Raw genomic sequence first — 24,650 nt, forward strand, 5'->3', positions numbered from 1 at the left:
GTTTCCCAGTGCAAAAGTAAACTACATTTAGCCTGCCCGGCTGGCCGTGCGGTCTAACGGACGGCTTTCCGAGGTGGGAAGGAGTGCCTGGTCCCCGGCACGAATCCGCCCGGCGGATTTCTGTCGAGGTCCGGTGAACCGCCCAGTCTATGGATGGTTTTTAGGCGGTTTTCCATCTGCCTCAGCGAATGCGGGCTGGTTCCCCTTATTCCGCCTCAGTTACACTATGTCGGCGATTGCTGCGCAAACAAGTTCTCCACGTACGTGTACACCACAATTACTCTACCATGCAAACATAGGGGTTACACTCGTCTGGTGTGAAACGTCCACCGGGGGCCGAACCGCACAATAACCCTGGGTTCGGTGTGGGGTGGCGGAGGGGTGAAGTGGACTGCGGTAGTCATCGGGTTGTGGACCACTGCGGCTGCGGCGGGGACGGAGCCTCTCTGTCGTTTCTAGGTCCCCGGTTAACATACAATAAAATACAAACTACATTTGATTTTCTACAAAAAAGGTGTCATTCATTTTTTTTCTGTAGGACTAATAGCTTCAGCATTGTAAGGGATAGAAAAATAGCAGATTATTAAAAATACAGTTTTAATGGTATGAAATTAATGTTTATCGCTAAGTGAAGTGAATTAAGAACAAATATTAAATGTATGTACCATAAATAAATGCAAGATAACTTTATTAAGTGATAAATTGTGGTATGGGGATGTAACAGGGTGGAAGGAGGGGGGGGGGGTTAGAAACGTGAGGAAGTAGATCGCTGGATTGTGGTCATGCAGTTCCCTCAAATTGAAGAGCAAGTAGGCAAATCCCTATTCTCTCTATTCACTATATCACAAAAATCAACAGCAGGGTGTTTCACAAAGTTGTGCCAACAATTCCACAGCTCTTCTTGTGAATCACTGGCAGTGAAGTGTGCAAACGTTCCCAGGGGGAGGGGGGGGGGGGAGTGTTTATTTTCCACAGCATGTGTTAACACTACATTGAATACAGATATGAGTTGCTAAGTAGAATTATAATACTAACACAAACAAGCACTGCTAAAGGTGCAATTAGTTCTTAGTCATCTTCTGCGAAAGGCAACTTCCCCACCGTAAGCAGTGCTAGCTTTTCAGTTTATAGACTACGTATACCTCCATATCATTTTCTGTCCCGTTTTCTTGCGAGAAGACAAAATAACATCATTGAGTTTGTGATTATATAGTGGAGTTATTTTCAGTTTATGAAGTGAGTATTTATTTGCAGTTGTTAAATGAGATGATATGCAAAGAAGCTAAACAACTGGAGCAACCACATTGAAGAGCCTGTCCCAAGGGTAACATGCTATCAGTATTTATTCGACAATGTCGGTTTCATTTTTTCCAGTATAAATGACTGCAATACGTTTTACAATAAGAGGAATATCAAAGTCTCGGCACTCCCAACATCCGTAAAGACCCAGAAGTTTAAACTGAGTCCCTGTGCAGCGGAGGCAGTTCACATAGTTGTAGATATTTCAACATAAATCAAGCAATGCATTACAGCAGATTACTGTTCTGGATTTGAACATGATCATTTCCATTCCATGAGGCATACTGACACCCATCTTAAAAGATATACTTTGGAGGTATGGTAAGTGGCTCCACTCAGTGCAGCCCATACTACAAGTGCCAGGAATTCCTGAATTGAAGAGATTTATGCAGTCTACTAGTAACATAGTTAATGGTGAGAGAAGTGCAGCAACTTCTTGGTCATTCATTAATTCACAATAATGTGACTACAGTGTTCTTCTTCTTGTACTACGTGATCAGGCCCAGTGGACTGCACGCTGCTACAAGTTTCCTCCTCCATTGCTGCTATCCGCCATCCGTCCACATCTATCGATGATTTGTTTAAATCTTCATGGAGGCCATCCCTCCAACGCTTCTTGGGTCTCCCTGAGGGCCTCTTTCCTGTAGGTGTGAAATCCAGGTGCTTCCGAGGCCATCTGTGATCTTCCACCCGAGCCACATGACCGGCCCACTGCATTCCTTTGGCTATGACAGTTCCTGCTATGTTGGAAAACGGAAATGATCGTATGGCATTGTTGGTCTGGAGGCCCCATTCGGGTGAGTTGGACCGCCGTATTGCAAGTCCTTTTTAGTTGACGCCACTTGGAGATTCGCAAGTCAATGACGATGAAAATGATGATGATGGACATACAACATCCAGTCCCCTGTCGGGAATCGAACCCAAGCCCCCTGCGTGGTAGGCGGTAACGCTACCGCTACGTTACGGATGTGGACATTGCTATGTTGGGTTGCTGGTGTAGTTCCTCAAGCTCTTGATCCTCCATTCCCCTGTGTTTGTGTCCAGAACTGGACTGAAGATCTTCCAAAGCACTTTTCTCTCAAAAACGAGGAGCTTATGGAAGTCTTGTTTCCGGCTACTCCATGTCTCACAGCCATATAGAACAACAGGCTGGACCAGGATTTTGTATAACAAAATCTTGAACTGTTTGGAGAGATACCTGCACCGAAGCAGTTGTGCTAGGCCGTGGTAAAATTGGTGACTACAATGTGGTTACACAATTTTGTAACATGCTGTCAACGACAGACAGCTACAAGACGTCAAATTTACCAATCCAATCCCTTTCCCACCAACACTACTCAGGTCACTGACACAATCACACTTCCAAATTAAGCACTTCTCAGTCACTGTTTATAGGAATATATTTTACACAAACGCTCACTCAGTTGCAAACAAGCACCCACTTAATAATTTAAAAATAACTCCATCATGTGAAGTTATTTCGTCTACCCACATAAGAGAACGTGATAGGAAATGCTAGGGCCCTATAGTTTGTCTGTAAACTGAAAAGTGAAGCACTTGTGGTGGGGGAAGATGCCTTCCCCAGCAGAATGCTACAGCTGCTGTATAGGACTACTAAGAGTTAATTTCCCCTCTAGCAGTGTAGAAAAGTGTGCAGAGATTTACGTAGCTCTGTCTTGTGTTAGTACTCTTAGAAATTCATGTCTCTATTACTCAAATGTTAACACACTCTGACCCCACCAGGAGTGTATGGACATTGTGTTGCCAGTGATTCATAAGATGAGCTCAAATGGTTCAAATGGCTGTAAGCGCTATGGGACTTAACATCTGAGGTCATCAGTCTCCTAGACTTAGAACGACTTAACGTAACTAACCTAAGGACATCGCACACATCCATGCCCGAGGCAGGATTCGAACCTGCGACCGTAGCAGCAGCGCGGTTCCGGACTGAAGCGCCTAGAACCGCTCGGTCACAGCGGCCGACTAAGATGAGCTGCGGAAGAGTCAGTATAATAGCGAAATATCCTGAACGGCTTTTGCGATGTAGTAGGGTAGGGTGTGGGGTATTCCCTGTTCGCTCTTCAATTTGTGGACCTACAGTGGATGATCACAATCAGGTGCCCTTTCTGTCACGCATCTACTCTTCCATTCCACCCCCCTCACCCCCTCTGGGCCACCATACCACCAGGAAATAATTTATTCCTTAATACAATTCTCCATTCCTTAATACACTCCTGGAAATGGAAAAAAGAACACATTGACACCGGTGTGTCAGACCCACCATACTTGCTCCGGACACTGCGAGAGGGCTGTACAAGCAATGATCACACGCACGGCACAGCGGACACACCAGGAACCGCGGTGTTGGCCGTCGAATGGCGCTAGCTGCGCAGCATTTGTGCACCGCCGCCGTCAGTGTCAGCCAGTTTGCCGTGGCATACGGAGCTCCATCGCAGTCTTTAACACTGGTAGCATGCCGCGACAGCGTGGACGTGAACCGTATGTGCAGTTAACGGACTTTGAGCGAGGGCGTATAGTGGGCATGCGGGAGGCCGAGTGGACGTACCGCCGAATTGCTCAACACGTGGGGCGTGAGGTCTCCACAGTACATCGATGTTGTCGCCAGTGGTCGGCGGAAGGTGCACGTGCCCGTCGACCTGGGACCGGACCGCAGCGACGCACGGATGCACGCCAAGACCGTAGGATCCTACGCAGTGCCGTAGGGGACCGCACCGCCACTTCCCAGCAAATTAGGGACACTGTTGCTCCTGGGGTATCGGCGAGAACCATTCGCAACCGTCTCCATGAAGCTGGGCTACGGTCCCGCACACCGTTAGGCCGTCTTCCGCTCACGCCCCAACATCGTGCAGCCCGCCTCCAGTGGTGTCGCGACAGGCGTGAATGGAGGGACGAATGGAGACGTGTCGTCTTCAGCGATGAGAGTCGCTTCTGCCTTGGTGCCAATGATGGTCGTATGCGTGTTTGGCGCCGTGCAGGTGAGCGCCACAATCAGGACTGCATACGACCGAGGCACACAGGGCCAACACCCGGCATCATGGTGTGGGGAGCGATCTCCTACACTGGCCGTACACCACTGGTGATCGTCGAGAGGACACTGAATAGTGCACGGTACATCCAAACCGTCATCGAACCCATCGTTCTACCATTCCTAGACCGGCAAGGGAACTTGCTGTTCCAACAGGACAATGCACGTCCGCATGTATCCCGTGCCACCCAACGTGCTCTAGAAGGTGTAAGTCAACTACCCTGGCCAGCAAGATCTCCGGATCTGTCCCCCATTGAGCATGTTTGGGACTGGATGAAGCGTCGTCTCACGCGGTCTGCACGTCCAGCACGAACGCTGGTCCAACTGAGGCGCCAGGTGGAAATGGCATGGCAAGCCGTTCCACAGGACTACATCCAGCATCTCTACGATCGTCTCCATGGGAGAATAGCAGCCTGCATTGCTGCGAAAGGTGGATATACACTGTACTAGTGCCGACATTGTGCATGCTCTGTTGCCTGTGTCTATGTGCCTGTGGTTCTGTCAGTGTGATCATGTGATGTATCTGACCCCAGGAATGTGTCAATAAAGTTTCCCCTTCCTGGGACAATGGATTCACGGTGTTCTTATTTCAATTTCCAGGAGTGTACAATTCTACTGCATGAGGATATGATGCACGCATTTAATATTTGTCCTTAACTCCCTTCGTTTAAAAATAAGCATCAATTAAACACTAAGCACCCTTAAAACACTATTTTTAATGATCTGTGAGTTTTCCATGACCTGCAACATTGAAATTTTTAGTCCTAGAGAAAAAATGAATGGGACCCTTTTTTCGTAGGAAATTTAATGTAGTTTAATTTGGTACTGGAATATATATTTCCCAGAAGCTGTGATTTTTGAGATGTTGAGGCAAAATAGTGACCTTCAAATGCCCCTCTCCCACCAACACACTCAGAGGCCACCAGACAGTATTTTTAGTATGTTTTTCATGACACTGCCCTCTAGCACAGTACAAAAATTTTTGACTACATGAACTTTTCCCCCCTGTCAACATTTTTGGTAGTGAACATGACACGTTTCATCAGACCAGATATAACTTTCCATTGAGTCGTTACTAGACCAGGGATTGCCATTTCAGTTATACCTTTACCCTTCTCCATCACCCCGTTATTTTCATTTTTTTTTTCATCGCGGAAATAATTTGTATTTATTGTTGGAAGAATTCACAAAAACAATCCTCTGATTATGTGCTGTGGGCCGGCCAAGGTGGCCGAGCGGTTCTAGGCGCTACAGTCCGGAACCGCGCGACCGCTACGGTGGCAGGTTCGAATCCTGCCTCGGGCATGGATGTGTGTGATGTCCTTAGGTTAGTTAGGTTAGGTCGTTCCAAGTCTAGGGGACTGATGACCTCAGATGTTAAGTCCCATAGTGCTTAGAGCCATTTGAACCATTTGAGCTCATCTTATGAATCACTGGCAACACAATGTCCATACACTCCTGGTGGGGTCAGAGTGTGTTAACATTTGAGTAAATAGAGACATGAATTTCTAAGAGTACTGACACAAGTACTCTCGTAAATCTCTGCACACTTTTCTACACTGCTAGAGGGGAAATTAACTCTTAGTAGTCCTATACAGCAGCTGTAGCATTCTGCTGGTGAAGGCATCTTCCCCCACCACTTTTCAGTTTACAGACAAACTATAGCGCCCTAGCATTTCCTATCAAGCTTCTCTTATGTGGGTAGACGAAACAACTTCACGTAGTGGAGTAGCTTTTAGTGCCTAACAACAAATTAAAACTTTTGTTACCTGGAATACCTTTAGCAAGGAGTTTAAAAAGAAACGCACTAATTTTAGTACCGTATAGCTTCTTGTTAATTAAATTGAACTACGATACTTACCATCGGAAGCGCTTTAAAATAAATTGTTCGAAGGTGAATTCCCGTAGCCATCTTAACAACAGATGTTATCAATGCATTTCAGGAATTTCATTGGATGGAAGTAATTCACGCACTTACGGGCGGCCCATGTAGATGAATCAACATCTCTGTGAATATCCCAAGGTTACTACAGCACATCAGATGACAAAAGGTTTTTCTTTGACGATGCATTGATTACCGCCCATTCGATTTACATTCTTGTACAAATAGTTGAACCCGAATGCAATTGTATCAGTTGTAATATACTAAGAAGAATGCATATGCAGCATCCTTTGCCCTGTAAATAGTTATTTCCAACGCAACTTTGTAAACTATGACTAATTACTAGGATATTGTTACGAATTGATACGGGCACAATTGTATGGCGCAAAATGATAATTATTGTTGATTATGAATCAGTAAATAGATTTGTAAACGCTCACTACTTTTCATCGTTCTGTTCGTCAAGACGCTCTAGATGCACTTTCAGCAATTTAGCAAACGATAAATTGTAGACATTTGTTAATGAGGGGCAGGCCGATTCTGTCAAAAAGAAGCAAAAGGAAAGCAAATATCATTGTATGGAGGGTGAATAACCGACATTATGTTGGCACAGGAGGAGAGAAACGACTATAACAGTAAAAATTAATGCATTGTTGAAGATGCTGCACTTCCACGAGGGCGCTCCAAAAGAAATGCACACTATTTTTGTAAAAATACAGTTTTCATTGTGCATGTGTGAAAGTTTTACGGTGTGTAGATACATCTTTCCCGCTTGTTTTCAAACTTAGTTCAACCTGTTCCCGTGAGTGGCGCCGTCACAGCATGTCTTCAAGATGGCTGCTACACTTGACGTTCGTCAGAAGCAACGTGCTGTCATAGAATTCCTGTGCTGTGAAAACGAGACAGTGGGAAACATTCACAAGAGGTTGAAAAAGGTGTATGGAGATGGTGCTGTCGATCGCAGTACAGTTAGTCGATGGGCAAGCAGGTTACATGATGAATTCGGGCACGGCAATATTGAGGATTGTCCTCGCAGCGCCAGGCCTCGTACTGCACACACTCCAGACAATGTGAAGAGAGTTAACGAATTGGTGACTGCTGACAGACGCATCACAGTGAACGAATTGTCACGCTGCGTTGTGATAGGGGGGGGGGGGGGGGTTCAAATGGCTCTGAGCGCTATGGGACTTAACATCTATGGTCATCAGTCCCCTAGAACTTAGAACTACTTAAACGTAACTAACCTAAGGACATCACATAACACCCAGTCATCACGAGGCAGAGAAAATCCCTGACCCCGCCGGGAATCGAACCCGGGAACCCGGGCGTGGGAAGCGAGAACGCTACCGCACGACCACGAGCTGCGGACTGGGATAGGGGAAGGAAGTGTTTGCAGAATACTAAAAGTGTTGGCGTTAAAAAAGGTTTGTGCCTGGTGGGTTCCCAGGATGTTAACGGTGGCTCACAAAGAAACAAGAATGATGGTGCACAGCAAACTTTTGGAACAGTACGAGAATGGTGTAGATGAATTTCTTGGAAGAATTGTGACAAGTGATGAAACATGGATTTTTCACCAGAGACGAAGAGACAATGAGTGGAATGGCATCAAGCAAATTCACCCAAGGAAAAAAAATTCAAAACCACACCTTCTGCTGGAAAATTTATGGTTATGGTGTTTTTCGAGTCCGAAGGACTCTTGCTTGTGGACATCATGCCAAGTGGAACCACCATAAATGCTGATGCATATGTGACGACACTGAAGAAACTTGAAGCTCGACTGAGTCGTGTTCGACGACATCGACAAAAGCAGGAAGTTTTGCTGTTGCACGACAATGCACGGCCACATGTCAGTCAAAAAACCATGGAAGCGATCATAAAACTTGGATGGACAACACTGAAACACCCACCTTACAGTCCTGACCCGGCTCCATGTGACTATCATCTCTCCGGAAAACTGAAAGACTCCCTTCGTGGAACAAGGTTTGAAGATGATGACTCCCTTGTGCACGCTGCCAAACAGTGGCTCCAACAGGTTGCTCCAGAATTTTACCGTGCGGGTATACAGGCGCTGGTTCCAAGATGGCGTAAGGCAGTTGAGAGGGATGGAAATTATGTGGGGAAATGAAAATATTGTTCCTAAAGGATGTATCTACAAACTGTAAAACTTTCAAACATGTAGAATAAAAGATGAATTAAAAAAATAGTGTGCATTTCTTTCGGAGTGACCCTCGTATCTGGAAAACTGTTTGACAGACTGCCACTGGACTTGTCTACTGTAATCTTACTTGTCCGATAACCTTTGATTGTTAAGGGGTGGTTTTTTATAAAGCCGGCCGCGGTGGCCATGCGGTTCAGGGCGCGTCAGTCCGGAACTGCGCGACTGCTACGGTCGCAGGTTCGAATCCTGCCTCGGGCGTGGATGTGTGTGATGTCCTTAGGTTAGTTAGGTTTAACTCGTTCTAAGTTCTAGGGGACTGATGACTTAAGATGTTAAGTCCCATAGTGCTCAGAGCCATTTGAACCATTTTGTTATAAATTAATGGCTATAGATTTCTACTGAAGCCCAACGTGCAGACAGGCGAGAGGTGGGGGGTGAGTGGGTGTGCTGGCGAAACATACTGTGCATTCATCACGAAGATCTGGCTATAGGCGTGTGCTTAATGATCTGGCACGATTCGATAACTTTGCCGATGTTGGCAGCGGCTGGATACCAAACACTACTGATGATATTATTACCTCGACTATAATAGGTGTAAGATATTCATTTATTTCGGAGCGTTGCCAACATTAAGGTGCCTCTTGACGCGAAGTTTTATTGTGCTCATTGTTATGGGTAACGGTGTCAGGTCTGCGACAAGCAGTTGACGCTGTTTTCCCTCAGTATTCGTAATGCAGATTTTGTGCAGTTCCTGGCACAACTGCGATCATGTGAAGTAGTGTGGCCAGATATTTTCTACCATATAAGGGACAAATGTTCAGTTGGGCAAAAAAAAAAAAAAAAAAAAAAAAGTATCTCATTTCTTTTGCTCGGGACAAATGAAAAAAATTGATTTATTGGTTTTTATTATATTTTAGTGAACAAAAAAGTTTTAACATTCTTTTGGTCGATTTTACACATTTAAAAAAATCAGTGTAGTTATAATTATACTTGAAAATTGTTATTAATTACGTTTTATCGAATTCGGGGTACAGTTATTTCTCGCATTCGGGAGGACGACGGTTCAATCCCGCGTCCGGCCATCCTGATTTAGGTTTTCCGTGATTTCCCTAAATCACTCCAGGCAAATGCCGGGATGGTTCCTCTGAAAGGGCACGGCCGAATTCCTTCCCCATCCTTCCCTAATCCGATGAGACCGATGACCTCGCAGTCTGGTCTCCTTCCCCGAAACCAACCAACCAACCAACCAACAGTTATTTCGTACTTCAGTCTCTTCCAGGCGTCTTTTAATTATTTTAAATTCTCCGTGTAAGGAGTCCATGTTCATTTGATGAATCCTAAAAAGTTCCGCAACTTTTTGAAAATTGTCATTATTTATTGGTGGTGTTAAGTTTAAAAACAGCATATTAAAAAGGATGTTGTTTTCAGAGAAATCATATCGAGGTAAAAATAGCCTTCAAAATTGGTGTAGAACTGTAGAAGATCGTTCCGAATAGATTCTTTTAGTCTCTGCTCTATCTTTTCGCGAATCCTGTGCATTTCAGCATGCCTCTCAAGTGACAAAGAATCTAATTCAATCTTTTTCATTGTTGTTTCTGCCGAAAACATTACGTTAAGCAGACAAATACGCCAAAGTTTTTTTCCCCTCCTCTTCTTCACATTTTTTTCTAATAGGTGAGGACGTTCATCGCGGAATTTCACGGAATGAAATTTTAGTGCAGGCCATATTTTTAATTCTGACAGCAGGACCAACAGCTAAAAATCTCGTGGCAACACGTTTTATAATTTCTTCCCATCGCATCTCATTTGCCTGAAATTGGAGTTGCAAATCCTCTCTTCGTTCTGCAGATCTGCTTAAGTGCCTGCACCATTTCAGTATCACACTTTCTACATCCACTTTCATTTTATCAGTACCGTATTTGCAGCATTATGGAGAATATAGACGGGGCAACCAACTTTGACAATTATATCATTTTCAGCTAAAAGAAGGGTATAAATGGAGTGCTTTCTGCCGAAGTTTACATTAGCGTTGTCAGTGGCGAATGCCGAAACTTTATTTAAAGACATTCCATTCTTCTCCAATGTGTCAGTTAATAACTTCTGCAACCCCAGTATCATAATTAAAGAATCGTAAGGAAATTGGAAAAAAATTCCAATTTTTTTACTACTAGCCTCTGTTGCTATAGGAAAGTATAGATTTTTTTTTTTTTTGATGGTCTCTAAAATATTTTTAACAGAGTCTTTGGCCAATATTACGCATACAGTAGCTTTCGTTTTTGTTCTTCGCCAGCTAAAACTTCGAGCGATTTTTGAATAACTGCAGATACATGGTAATAATCTGTGTGAACAATCACTACCATTACAACCAAGAGACTGGTTTACCGTGTAATAAACAGATGCTAGTTCTCCAGCAGTAATCTTGTCCGCTTGCGAGGCAGATGGTTCAAGCTTCGAGAAACATTTGGATAAGCTACTTGATGCTCTATTGTTAACAACAGTCATGTGAGATTTAGTAGATGTATGTTGTTATACATCAGCAATGCCTCTGTTAACACACGAGAAATACTTATTGCACAGGTGACAGTTCGCCTTGCACGACTTTCCTTTTACTTTTCTTATCCAGGGATAAAAATTCCCAGTCCTGATTATACTTAGTACGCTTTTTGGCTTTCTTAGAAGGTGTACAACCACTTCTAGGGGAATTACCAGTGTCGCTGTCACATAAATCACTCATTTTGTTTATAGTTTTAGAAATAATTCACATGCGTAACTCGCTCATAACTCGACAGCTCTCGCAAAACAGTGAACCAAATTTAAATCTAGAATGAGGATCAAGAATGGAATTAAAAAATCCTTCCAGTATTGCTAACACGCATTTAAACGAAACAGCAAGCGAAAGAAAATGTTAAACAAAAATTGTAGAAAGAAAGTGAGATGAATAATCAACAAATAGAAGATTGTAAAACAAAGAGACAGACGCGCGGCGCTACGCGACGGTGTAAGAATCAGTGAATATCGGTAGCCGAGGATCTTACACCTGATAGCCGAGCTAGCCGTCTTCATGCGGTAAGTGGTAATAGCTACTTGCCAGCTGTGGCGCGAAATAATCGAACAAGGTTGAAGTACGGGACAAAGCCTGTCCCAGGAGAACATTTAAAATGATGCCGAAAACAAGGGACGTCCCGGGAAATAACGGGACGTCTGGCAACATTGTAGTGCGAATTGAAACTTTACCGTGGATAAACAGTAGCATCGCGAAGTCGACCGATCTCTACCGGCTACGGTGCAGTCAGTCCAACTACTGTCGATATACAATATTAGGATTTTTTTCTCGTTTCATCCTTCTATGGATCGTGAACAGAATGATTGCTTAAATGCTATAGGGTGCGCAGCAATTAGTGTAATCGTGTTATGACAAGTACTTGTACCATCAATATACAGAAAATTGCCCAATTTCTGCTTATTTCGAAAAAGGAACTAGGATGCCTTGTCACCGAAATTCAAAGCGCCTAACCTACAGACGTGTGTAACAATAACTTTGTTATTTATCTCATACTATGTATTATCTCACTGCCGTCTGCAATGTGGCATCCTTTAGTGGGGTAATTCTGCAGGGACCACAAAAATTTTCATGTGGCCGAAAACGGCTATCAGGTCTATTTCTGTAGCTAAAAACTCAAAATCCACCTGCAGATCACTTTTTTAAGACTTAATAAAAGATTAAAGAATATTTAAGCAACTACATCTTTACACTGTACACCAATATAAAACTAGGCAAATGATACAGATAGATATGCCCACAGCTAAATTAAAGAGACACAATATATTTATGAATACCTGGACATAAAATTATTTAATATTTTATCTTTACAAATGCATCATATATCACTTAATGACTTAAAAAAAAACTGAAAAATGGTCGGAAGTGTTGTGTCGATTCCCTAAGGTCTCGACACAATGAGTGGCTAGGTGCACGCGAAACTAACGCAGACGGGCGTAAATTCTGAAACAGGAGACTGGATGAAAACTATAAAGAAAAGAAGAGAGATTTTAATATACTTAACTTTAATGTAGTCTTGTTCTTGTTGAAATACATCTCTTGCATAGTAGTAAGCAATTAGCAATGATACACATGGCGCCTTGCTAGGTAGTAGCGATGGACTAGCTGAAGGCTATTTAATCTGTCTCTCGGCAAATGAGAGGAATACTTGGTAGGTCTAGTCGCAAGCTATGTCGTCCGTACAACTGGGGCGAGGTCAAGTCCGTGTCTTGTGACCTGCCATGTGGTGGCGCTAGGTTTGCGATTACACAGTGGCGACACGCGGGTCCGACATGTACTACAGGACCGCGGCCGATTTAAGTTACCACCTAGCAAGTGTGGTGTCTAGCGGTGACACCACATTCCTCCCCCGCAAATCGGCGAACGGTCGTGAGATAAGGCTTCCGCCCGCCGTGGGGAGGACCCCATGTTGACGTATGCGATGAGGTGGGGAGCCTAACAACAGGCGAGGCTGTGCCACCCGCACCCGGCCATTCGGTCCGAGGGGAGCTAGGAAACGCCTGCAAACCTAGTCCAGGGTGCACGTCAACATGAGGTGTATGCGCACGTAATGAGACAGAAGGGTCGACCTCCATGTGGTCGGAGCACCCGACGGGCGAAGACGACATCTGGTCCGGAGCGGGCAAGAGGTCCATGGCGGAGGACGGCTGGTCACGGGAAGCAAGCGGCGGCGCGTGACCCAGGGAGGCGCGAGGCGGCTGCAGCGAAGCGTCCGCTGCTGGCGGCGCCGGCGGCGGCTGCGGCGGCGCGACGCCATGAGGCAAAATGGAAGGCATCGTCGGTAACACCTGGGGATGAGGCGAGCCAGTAGATGGGTCCCCAGGGCGCTGACCTGACGGCGCCGTCGCTGAAAGCAGACGGGGAGCGGCAGAACCCAGGCGACGACAGAGGCGCAGCTGATTGAGATGCCGACGCACCTCACCAGAGGCCCCCAAAACCAAATACATCGCGCGGCCGAGGCAGCGAAGAATGCGCCCTGCGAGCCAACGCTGTGAACCGCGATAGTTGCGATAATAGACAACGTCGCCAGGAGCAAAAGCAGGAGTCTGCCGCTGCACAGGAACCAGATGTGGCGGATGCAGCAAAGACATCAGAGTTCGATGAGATCGACCATGGAGCAATTCAGCCGGCGAGCGACCATCGCGGGGCTGAGAGCGATACGAAGACAAAAAGAGCAACAAAGCGTCCTCCCGAGAATGCGACTCTTTCAATTTCAACATCTGGGACTTGAAAGTCCGGACCAATCGTTCAGCGGCACCGTTTGACTGAGGCGAAAACGGCGCGGATGTCAGATGTTGAATACCATTGGCCTTGCAGAACGACTGAAAGTCTGCGGACATGAATTGTGGGCCATTGTCGGAAACAATAGTCTGCGGAAGACCTTCAATGCAAAAGATAGCAGACAAGGCTTGGATGGTGGCAGAAGACGTCGTGGAAGACATCCGGACAACAAAAGGAAAATTACTGAAAGCATCGACCACAACCAACCATCGAGCATTCCAGAATGGACCAGCAAAATCGATGTGCAAGCGTTGCCAAGGGGAAGTGGCTTTCGGCCATGCAAAGAATTTCCGCGGCGGTGCGGATTGGTGTTCGGCACACGCCACGCAAGAGGAGCACATATTCGTAATCGCAGCATCGATTCCGAACCAAGTACAGTGCTGTCGAGCAAGTTGTTTCGTTCGCACTATACCCCAATGTCCTTGGTGAAGAAGCCGTAAGACAGAGGACTGTAACGAACGTGGGACCACGACTCGGGACTGATCATTATCGGAACGCAACAACAAAACACCACGTCGTACAAAAAGTCTCTCCTTGTGAGCAAAAAAACGGCGAACCAAAGGATCCTCGATCCGTGACTTTGACAAGGGCCATTGCGTAGCAACAAAACGCAAAACGGGAGCAAGGACAGGGTCAGCAGCTGTGGCTGTAGCCACACGACGAAAAGCAATCGGAAACGATGCGACCACGTCATCGGCTTCCGAATCAATGAACATGCAAGCAAGTTCGGAAGAATCGAATGCTTTATCCGCAGCAACAGGCAAACGGGACAACGCATCAGCGTTGCCGTGCTTAGCAGTGGACCGATACTAGATATCGTAGCGGTACTGCGAGAGAAAAAGTGACCAGCGAATGAATTTCTGCGCTGTACGTGGAGGTACAGGCTTGTTCGGATGAAAAAGCGATGTCAAAGGTTTGTGGTCCGTGATGATTGTAAAGTGACGACCATACAAGAAGTCATGGAACTTGGTAACACCAAACACTAGAGCTAAAGCTTCTTTCTCTATTTGTGAATAATTTCTTTGCGCAGATGAGAGCAATTTTGACGCAAAGGCAATAGGGCGATCATGCGAGCCATCCTTGTGCGCAAGCACAGCACCGATCCCGAAATCCGATGCATCTACCATCAACAAAAGGGGTTTTCGGGGATCGAATGGCGTAAGGCAAGTATTTGAAAGTAACGCCGATTTCAACTGGCGAAAGGCGCGTTCGCATTCCGTCGTCCAGACGAACGGAACACCTTTACGGCGTAAGCGATGAAGCGGAGCTGAAATGGAAGAAGCATTGCGCACAAATCGGTGATAATAATTTACCTTACCCAGCACACTCTGTAGCTGTTTTAAGTTCTGCGGTGACGGCAAGTCCTGAATGGCACGAAGGTGCTCTGGACTCGGATGTATACCTTGGGCATTTATGACATGCCCCAGGTACGGTAAGTCACGAGCAAAAAACACACATTTGTCCTTCCTCAAGCGAAGACCATTCTGACGCAATACCTGAAATAATGTTCGGAGATTTTGCAAATGTTCTGCTTCTGTCTTTCCTGAGATTACAATATCGTCCAGATAGTTCGCAGCCGTAGGGACCGACGCACAAATAGTTTGTAAATATTGCTGAAATAAAGCAGGGGCGGATGCACACCCGAATGGCAGTCTTTTGAAGCGATACAAGCCAAGATGCGTGTTAACCACTAAGACGCGCTGGGATTCTTCGTCCACAGGTATTTGCAAGTACGCATCTGCTAGGTCCAATTTTGAAAAATATTTTCCCGGGCACAGTTTGTCAAAAAGATCTTCCGGGCGGGGCAAAGGAAAAGTAGCAGTCACAAGTTGTGGATTCACAGTGGCCTTGAAGTCCACACAAAGTCTCAATTTTCCGGAAGGTTTTGGCAAAATTACTAAGGGTGAGGCCCAGAGAGAAGCCTGCACACGTTCAATTACACCTTGAGATTCTAAATCGTGCAATGTTCTTGCGACCTCATCACGCAATGCGTGGGGAACATTGCGCGCTCTGAAAAATTTCGGTTGCGCGTTGTCTTTCAGTTCCAAATGCGCTTCATAGTTCTTAGCGCAACCAAGGCCCGGTGCAAAAATGTCTGCAAATTCTTCACAAAGACTAGAAACACTGGCGGAAGGCACAGTCTGATTCACTGAAAGGACCTGATTTACAATAGACATATTAAACAATTGAAACAAATCTAAGCCAAACAAGTTCACTGCACTAGAGGAACGAAGAACATAAAATGACACAAGTTTTGTCTGTCCCTTGTATGTTGCAATAAGGCTGCACTGTCCCAACACAGGTATATGCTGTCCGGAGTAACTAGTTAACGTAACATTTGCGGCACGCAATGGCGGGGCGCCCAGTTGTTTGTACGTGTCGTGATTGAGCAATGAAACAGCAGCTCCGGTATCGAGCTGGAATGGTATCACTTTTCCTGCAAAGTCTAAGTCCACAAAAAGTTTATTGTCTTGTTGACGACAAGAGCGACTGTCTCGTGCAATTTGAACTGATACAGGTCCAGAAGCACTTGCAACTTTACGGGATTTCCGGCGACGTCGACGCACACTTTGGGTGGGACGAACACAGTCACTGTTAGCTAAAGTGTCACTGGACGGGTGGGAATGTACTACATGGATGTCCATGGGTGAAGGTCCACGAGCCTGATTGTCCTGGGTTCGATTCCGGCGCGAAGCAAAGGGCCTGGAATTTGTGTGATTGTCTGATCTAAGCTTTTTCTGGCAAACACTTTGTACATGTCCTTTCTTTTGACAGTAAAAGCAAATAGCTTGGCGTGACGGGCAATTTTCACGCGAATGTCTAGTTGAACACCGCGGGCAAGATTTCACTGCATTTGCTTGCTTACGCGGCGCACGTGGTTGCAAGCTAGGCGGCCGCAGCGAAGTCGGGCGCGAGGGCCGCTTAGCGTCCCGTGCAGCGGGCCCGGCGGGCCGATTAATGTGACACACTGCTGGCGAAGTTTCAAATGATTCCTGAGCAAAGTCAAGTGTGTCTTGCCTGTCCAAAATGTCTATCACTTGTTGCAGGGAGGGATTAACTAGCTTCAAAATCTGTTCCCTTATGCGAACATCAGAAACGTTCTGTGCAATTGCATCACGCACCATAGTATCTGAATATGGGAGGCCACATTCACAGGCAAACGCGCAGTCTCTAGTAAGTCCTTGCAAAGTTGCTACCCACTCCCTGTTAGTCTGACCGGCGGTACGTTTTGTACGAAAAAACGTATACCGTTTTGCAACAACATTAACTGTTTCTTTGAAATAGGCATCCAAAGCAGACAAAATTTCTTCGTAGGTCAGAGTTGCTACGTCGCGTCGGGGAAACAATTTCACTATCACACGGTAGGTAGACACACCGACACAAGAAAGCAAAAACGGCTGCCGCTCTTTACCTTGAATTCCATAAGCAGTGAGGTGAAAGTTGAACTGGCTGGCCCACTCAGTCCAGCTTTCGGTTGTGGCCTCAAAGGGCCTAAATGGCGGTGCGACAGCGTTGTGTGGCTGCGGTAGCGATGAAGCGGCGGGTGCCGCATCGGTTTGCAGCGCACGTTGACCCTGGACGAGCTGTCCAAGGGCTTCCAATAACGCCTGCGTCTGCTGATTCTGCAAGCGAAAAAATTCGGACAGTACATCTGGAGAATGCGGCGAAGCCATGACACAAACAAATTAGAGCAAGTATAACACAAAGACTGCAACGTGGGCGCGGCACCACTCCTCGGCGCCAAAATATTGTTGTGTCGATTCCCTAAGGTCTCGACACAATGAGTGGCTAGGTGCACGCGAAACTAACGCAGACGGGCGTAAATTCTGAAACAGGAGACTGGATGAAAACTATAAAGAAAAGAAGAGAGATTTTAATATACTTAACTTTAATGTAGTCTTGTTCTTGTTGAAATACATCTCTTGCATAGTAGTAAGCAATTAGCAATGATACACATGGAGCCTTGCTAGGTAGTAGCGATGGACTAGCTGAAGGCTATTTAATCTGTCTCTCGGCAAATGAGAGGAATACTTGGTAGGTCTAGTCGCAAGCTATGTCGTCCGTACAACTGGGGCGAGGTCAAGTCCGTGTCTTGTGACCTGCCATGTGGTGGCGCTAGGTTTGCGATTACACAGTGGCGACACGCGGGTCCGACATGTACTACAGGACCGCGGCCGATTTAAGTTACCACCTAGCAAGTGTGGTGTCTAGCGGTGACACCACAGGAAGAATAGGCTTTTACAATGTTTAAGAATTTCAAAACCTGTCTAAGGATGACCTGAGATACTAAATTATTTCTAACTGTAAACTATTTTGTATTTACCTTAGTATGCCAGTTTATTTTATACTTCTGTATATTATTTTCTACGTAGGCTACTATAAAATTTAGGAATTGTTCTGTGGTGTATTCTGTATTGCCTTGTATTATGATTCGTATGTGCACTGTAACTATGCATTTGTACAATATATATAAACTCCCTATGACGACAATGAGTGCATAAAAATGCTCAAAGATGCATAAGAATAAATAAATAAATGAAACACAAACTGTTTGTAACGGTCAGTTGGAATCAGGGAGAAGCCATTTTTTGTTGTTTGTCGTTTGATTTCTACATGAAAAGCAGACATTGATATGCTGGATGTATGAAATGAAAGTTTACTGTACTGTGACAGTTACTATTCTGGATTGTGAGCACAAATTGTTATTTGAACATACACTGTGATGTTCTGTAAAAGTGTGCTTATGATTTCCGCAGCTACTGCAATGACACCCTTGTTTAACTCATGTGTGATGTGATGAACGAAGGGAGTTCAATACTGTACAATGGATCATGAGTCTGTTGCCAGCAGCTAATCAGAAAGCTTTCTTACAATTTATTATGGTTCATGAATGAAGTCAGCTGGTATTGTTTATTAAGTTAGAAAATAACTACATCTTGGAATTTCGGGCATGATCTGAAATTGACCCGAAATAAGGCACACAAGTAGGCTATTGGAATAACAAACATATATCGTGGTTGTTTGCTTCATGCTGTGAGAGTGCTAATAATACCATGTTTATATCTTATAATTTTAAAATCTTTATCCAACACAAATACTACTGTAATACCACATATATATATTCAAAGTGTCATATCTAATACAGAATATTTTGAGGTGGGGAGTAATGCCACTAGGGTACAGTTAGTAGACGTATGCAGTATGTCAAATGTTATACTTACATCATTGATATTGTATACATTTATTATAAATGTGCAGGTTTTGAGGAAGAGGAGTATATTCCCACATGATAGACATCTCAGATCTTGATTGTCCGTAAATGTCCAGTTCCAGGCAGCATCTCTGCTCCAAGAGCAGACAACAGCAGAGCAGTTGCAGGACATTGCATCCCTTGAGGACTACCAGGCAGCCGTCCAAAACCCTGCACATTTCCATCAGCAAAGTCAGCACTCTGTCCATTCAGCTGATCTACAGGTGAATAGATAGAACACATACTGTATATAGATTTTTTTTTAAAAAGAAAATATCCACGTCACAAACTGAAATTCCGATAGTGTTTTAGAATTTGAATTCATTTCCATTATAATCTGAAAAAAACACTTGCACTACATAAGTACCATCCTTTATTTTTCTAGTATGTCAGTATCAAGCTTATTTTTAGGGGAATGTTGAGTTGTCATTCAGTGTCAGTTCAATCAGAAAAAAGCATTTCGTCACTCACCATCTGTGATTTGGATTAAACTAGGCTTATTTATTCTCCCTAAGGGAATAAGTAACCACATTTGTAAGTAACCACACCAATTTCTCTCTGTTTTCATTGTATGGCACTTCAAAGCTTAGAAATTTTATTGTTTTAACATTGTTATGGCACAAAACAATACTTGCTTATGTTTTGTAAATAAATTAGTAATGTTTTATTCTTTATGCAATCTATTTGAAATTTGGAGGCTATATACTCTGTAGTATCTCTCACCTTTATGTAAAACTGTCAGTACTGGAAAAAATGACCCTATACTTCTATTTTTATATTTTATGGATTAAAATTATTCTGAATATCACATAAAGAGAAAGGTATAATTCTTAAAAAATCTTTGTGAAATAATCTCTAAAGCATTTAGCATTTAGAATAAAAAAATTAATGGGGTTTTGTTCCCCCACCCTTTTCTTGAGAGACATCTGAAGTATAAGAAATGGGCTCGACCAACAGTATTTTAAAATGAAAGCTGAAGTTAATTCACTTTTTTAAACAATTCTAGGTGCAGCAGGCTTAATGTATAACACAGACATTGTTTTTCTGAATAGAGCAGATAAACACCCAAATACCTCTCAAAATTAATAAGTTGTTCCAGTTGATGTTTTAGGATGATCAAGCACATAAGGAATGGGAAAATATCCTTTTGTGTGGGCTAATGTAATGAAGCGAAGGCTCTAAAAGGTGCATAAATTGCATTGTGTTCTGTTGTATTTAGCTCAGTGGTTATCCTGAAATATCTCAGATTGAAATATTTGCAAACTGTATACCTTGATAGGATCAAATTTCCTTTTCTGGCAAAGGATGCAAATTTAGCCCTTAAATTATATTTCAAATTGAGCTTCACATTACTACTGATCCTCCTTGCTTCCAACTTCACTAAACAATCTAATTGCTTAAAATTATGGAAACTTCTGGTTCTAGGAAGTGTGTCGGCATGTGTCTGATTTCCAGACTCTGCAGAAATAAAATAAAAGTTTGCTTTGGTGTCATTAATATTAGAAAACTGAAGCAAACCTGATGCAAAAATCACTTGATTTCCTAGGGGCCTTCTTAAAACTTTAATTTGTGCTAATATTTTAACTGCCCCTCCTATGCCATCACACACTGTTTTCCTATGGCTAGCTGCAAAGGGTGACCACTCAGCACTGACATTAAAAGTTTGATTTATAAAACCGAACTTAATTTCTCATTGGCCTGCTAGAACATTTGACATTTAACAGTCTCTCACATTTTGTGGACCATACTGAAATGTTTCATATCATCAGATATAACAAAAATCAATTTAACTAAACTGTTATTGTCAGTATTTCTTTAGATTAATTGTCAGATGATTTCAAATAATGGAAAGTCCAGGTTGGAACTTCGACATTCGTGGGAAGGATAGATTGCCACTCACCGTGTGATGACGTGCTGAGTTGGCATTAGGCACAACAAAAAGTCTGTTACACATTAAGCTTCCAGCTGAAACTATTGTGTCATCGTTGACACGGTAGAGTCTTGTACCATGGGAAGCAAGTTAGGATGTTTTTTGGTGGCTGCTATCCTCTTTTTACAACAGAACCGCACAAATGTATTAACAGGGTTCTTTATTTAGCAGAACAGAAAGCTTATCTTTAAGCTAATCCATGAGTTGTGGTACAAGCTCTTGCACAATAGTCCACATTAACCTCACTGATGGTGAAGTACAAGTTCCACTATAAACACTATTCTTTCGTAGCTGGTGACATGAACTGACAGACACCAACTAGAATAATGACTGAGCTAGTAACTGCGACCGACTCTATAGGCCATTGGGCTGACAGACTGCGACTGACTGGGCCATCTGGTCCGCAGCAGCGCTGTAAATACTGGCGGTCGAGGGGACGTTGGCAGTGCGTTGCTTGTGAGTCTGCCTGGCCTCTCTCCTGATAGGCGTGCTTGATTCAGCACCTATTATTGATCTTCTTGCAACCTCTTTGCCAACCAGTGTCCTGCCAACAGCTTATGCCATCACAAAAACTGTCATCAGAAAAGAAAAACCCACACACATTCATACAAAAAGCAAGAATGCTCCACATACACAATCGCTATCTGTGGGTGCTCAGGTCAGACTCAGAGCCTTTGTGATATTTGAGGCAATGATGGACCCTTTTTTTTTTTCTTCAAAATAAAAAACAAAAATGTGTTGATGCTTTTACTTAAACGTATGAGATATTCTTTTCCTATGATACTTGTAATACATACAAGGGTTGACTGAAAAGTAATGCCTCCACCACTGTAACTCTTCAACAGTTGCCAACTGCATTGGTATGTAGCAGGTACTGGCTTGTTCCGTAGCCTCTTCTGTACAGCTCCAGTTGGCGGGAAGCCTCAGCATTGAACGATTGTGTTATTGCAGTGTAAAGCATGGAACCCTGTGCAGACGGTCGGTCGATGTGATACGATTTAAGCAACGTGCAGTCATTGAATTCTTGACAGCAGAAGGTGCCACCCCAAAGGAGATTCATCAGAGAATAAAAACAGTTTATGGTGATTGTGTTGATGTGAGTACTGTGCATCATTGGGCAAGTAAGTTTGAAGGTACTGAGGTGGGAACATCTGACCTACATGACAAACAAAGAGTTGGACTTCCTGTGACAGCAACCACCAAGTTTCACAAGCAAAATGTTGACAGATTGATTCAGGACGATCATCGTATCACTCAGAGAGAAATTGCAAGCACAATCGGCATTTCACAAGAACAAAGGTAAATGTTTTCCTGCAGCATGACAGTGCCAAACCACACACTTCACGTGTCACCACAGGAGAACTTCAGAGACTGAATCTCATCACCGTACGGCATTCTCCGTACAGACCAGATTTAGCACTGTCTGACTTCCATCTGTTCCCAATAATGAAAGACAATCTGCAGGGACATCATTATGCTTCTGATGAAGACGTTGAGAGGACTGTGGCTGTGGAAACACAGTGTCAGCTTCTTCCACGACGGCTTCAGAAAACTTGTTAATCGTTGGCAGAAATGTATCCAGTTGCCAGGTGATTATATGGAAATGTGAATATTGGTAATTAAAGATCACATTCTAAGGATTATTTCTGCATTTGAATTATTACAATATTCCCATTCAAACCCAATTAACAAAGGTGGAGGCATTACTTTTCATTCAACCCTCATACAGAGTGTAAAACCACTAAATTTCACATAGATTGGATCATAAATAGAAAAATGTAATTTATTTTCAAAATGTTAGCAAATACCTTTTGTCCCAACAGTACTTCCAAATCACGAAGTGAAGCAAAACAGAAACAGAGAGATTAAATGCTAAAGTTTGGGATGTTTATACTCAGTACAGTCATTCATTGTTGGCTGTAAATAGTTGTCTGAAATAAAAGCAATGTATCTTGACACTTTGTGTTTCTATTTTTGCAGTCAATTTATTTTTAGGCTCTCACTATACTGTCTCTACTATAGTCGTTAGTGAACTTTACTTTTTCAATGTACAGTAGGGCATCAATTATCTGAAACAGTTTGAGATGGGGAGATGTTTGGATGACTGATCTTTCAGATAACCAATTCTTTACAAAAAGAAGTACCACTGTTGTGGAAGCAAAATGAAAAAAAGGACGAGGTATATGAACTAAACACAAACCTGCATATATTTTATACATTTTTTTTCTATTAAAGTAGACCTGTAGTTTATGAAGCCCAAAACCTGAATTATTTTTTCATGCCCTTCCTCATTCAGAACCACACATGGCCATGCCTTTCTATAAATGTAAGCTTGCCATTCCCTTTCCATTGAAAGGTTTAAGGGGTGACTTGTGGTGTTGTCAATCAACAACAAAACAGTTCCAAAATTACCAGTAGAATGCTGATGATGCCTTTTTACTTCAGGGATAAATAAGGTGTCATACCAATCTGTGAAAATGCTTGTTTTCATGCATGTTTTCTTTTGATTCTTGTAAATGTCCATCAGTTTTTGTAGTCCCGTAAAGCACTGCAAATTCTTAGCCTTCCCTATGATCAGCAAGGGCAACCTATGTGTTCCAGTAGCATTTTTACATATCAGAACAGTGATACAAGATTTGCTTGTTTTATAACTAACTGCTGACATGTCTTCATTGGAAACTAGGTATGCTGTTGGCATTTACTTCCAGTACAAACCACTTTTGTCTGCACAGACATTGGTTTTATTACAGCACTCCTTATCAATCAATTTATTAAAGAGTATCAATCAGTTTATTAAATGATTCTTCAAGATGGTCAGCTGCTTCAGTATCACCCTATAGTTTTTCACATTGAATGTCCACTTTCCTAGATTTGAAATGTGTAAGCCAGCCAGTAGTCACTTTAAAATCAGCATTAACCTGAAGTATTTCATTCATTTTAAGCACTTTCTCAGAGATCAAAGGACCACTTATTGGTTTGTCTTCAATTAACTAAGTGTGAACTGCGGTGTCTAACTTCCGATATTTTTTCTGCAGTTTTCAATGCTTTTCTGTGTAATGTTCTGTCTTCACTGTCTAACTGACTAGCAAATTTTGTAATGTTATCACTGTTCTTTTTAATACCTGATATTGTGGCATGCTCAAATTCATATTCCCAAGCTAAACATGACCCATTAGTATCGTTTGCCAATTGGGCTATTTTTTAAATTTATGAGAAAGTCTGAGAACAATGCATTTACATTTATTCACCACTGTGCACTGTGAACAGTTCAACTACAGCACGATTTTACAAGTGAAAGCTAGAGAATCAAGGTCAAACAAGTGATTGCTCATTAATGACAGGGAGAGGAAAAGAGCTGTGGTGGAAACAAACTAGCAGCTGCTAGCAGAAGTTTATGGCCTGCAAATTTAAATTTGCTAACTGGAATCCTTTTATTTAACCAATGTTTCAGCCGATCAATATTTGGATAATTGTTGCTCTACTGTACCACTTTGCTTAAATGAAATCTGATGCTATACAATGGAACGGTGTTATGTGGTACTAAAAGTACTTTCTAAGCTATTTAAAGTAAAATCCCAACTTCCACGTGATAGTTGTTCATTTATTTACTCTGTGTGTAAATGCAGCTCCCTAAATTTTCTATAGTTGTTAGTAAACATGTGATGTTATTGCTGACCATTTGTGACCACATGATCTCACAAGTAACCACATTGCTGTACCTTCTAGTTTAAACTCCATAAGAA

At 43.3% G+C, this 24,650-nt stretch overlaps 1 protein-coding gene across 3 annotated transcripts in view; it reads left to right on the top strand.

Moving 5' to 3' along the window:
* LOC126198581 (helicase domino-like) overlaps positions 1–24,650 on the top strand; it is a 582,238-nt gene that overhangs the window by 475,744 nt on the left and 81,844 nt on the right. For all 3 annotated transcript variants that reach the window (XM_049935022.1, XM_049935040.1, XM_049935033.1), the window contains one exon: positions 19,055–19,201. In XM_049935022.1, the coding sequence (XP_049790979.1) occupies positions 19,055–19,201 (147 nt within the window). The remainder of the gene's footprint in view (positions 1–19,054; positions 19,202–24,650) is intronic.

The sequence above is a fragment of the Schistocerca nitens genome, chromosome 1, assembly GCF_023898315.1.
Source record: "Schistocerca nitens isolate TAMUIC-IGC-003100 chromosome 1, iqSchNite1.1, whole genome shotgun sequence".
NCBI classification, from domain to species: domain Eukaryota; kingdom Metazoa; phylum Arthropoda; class Insecta; order Orthoptera; family Acrididae; genus Schistocerca; species Schistocerca nitens.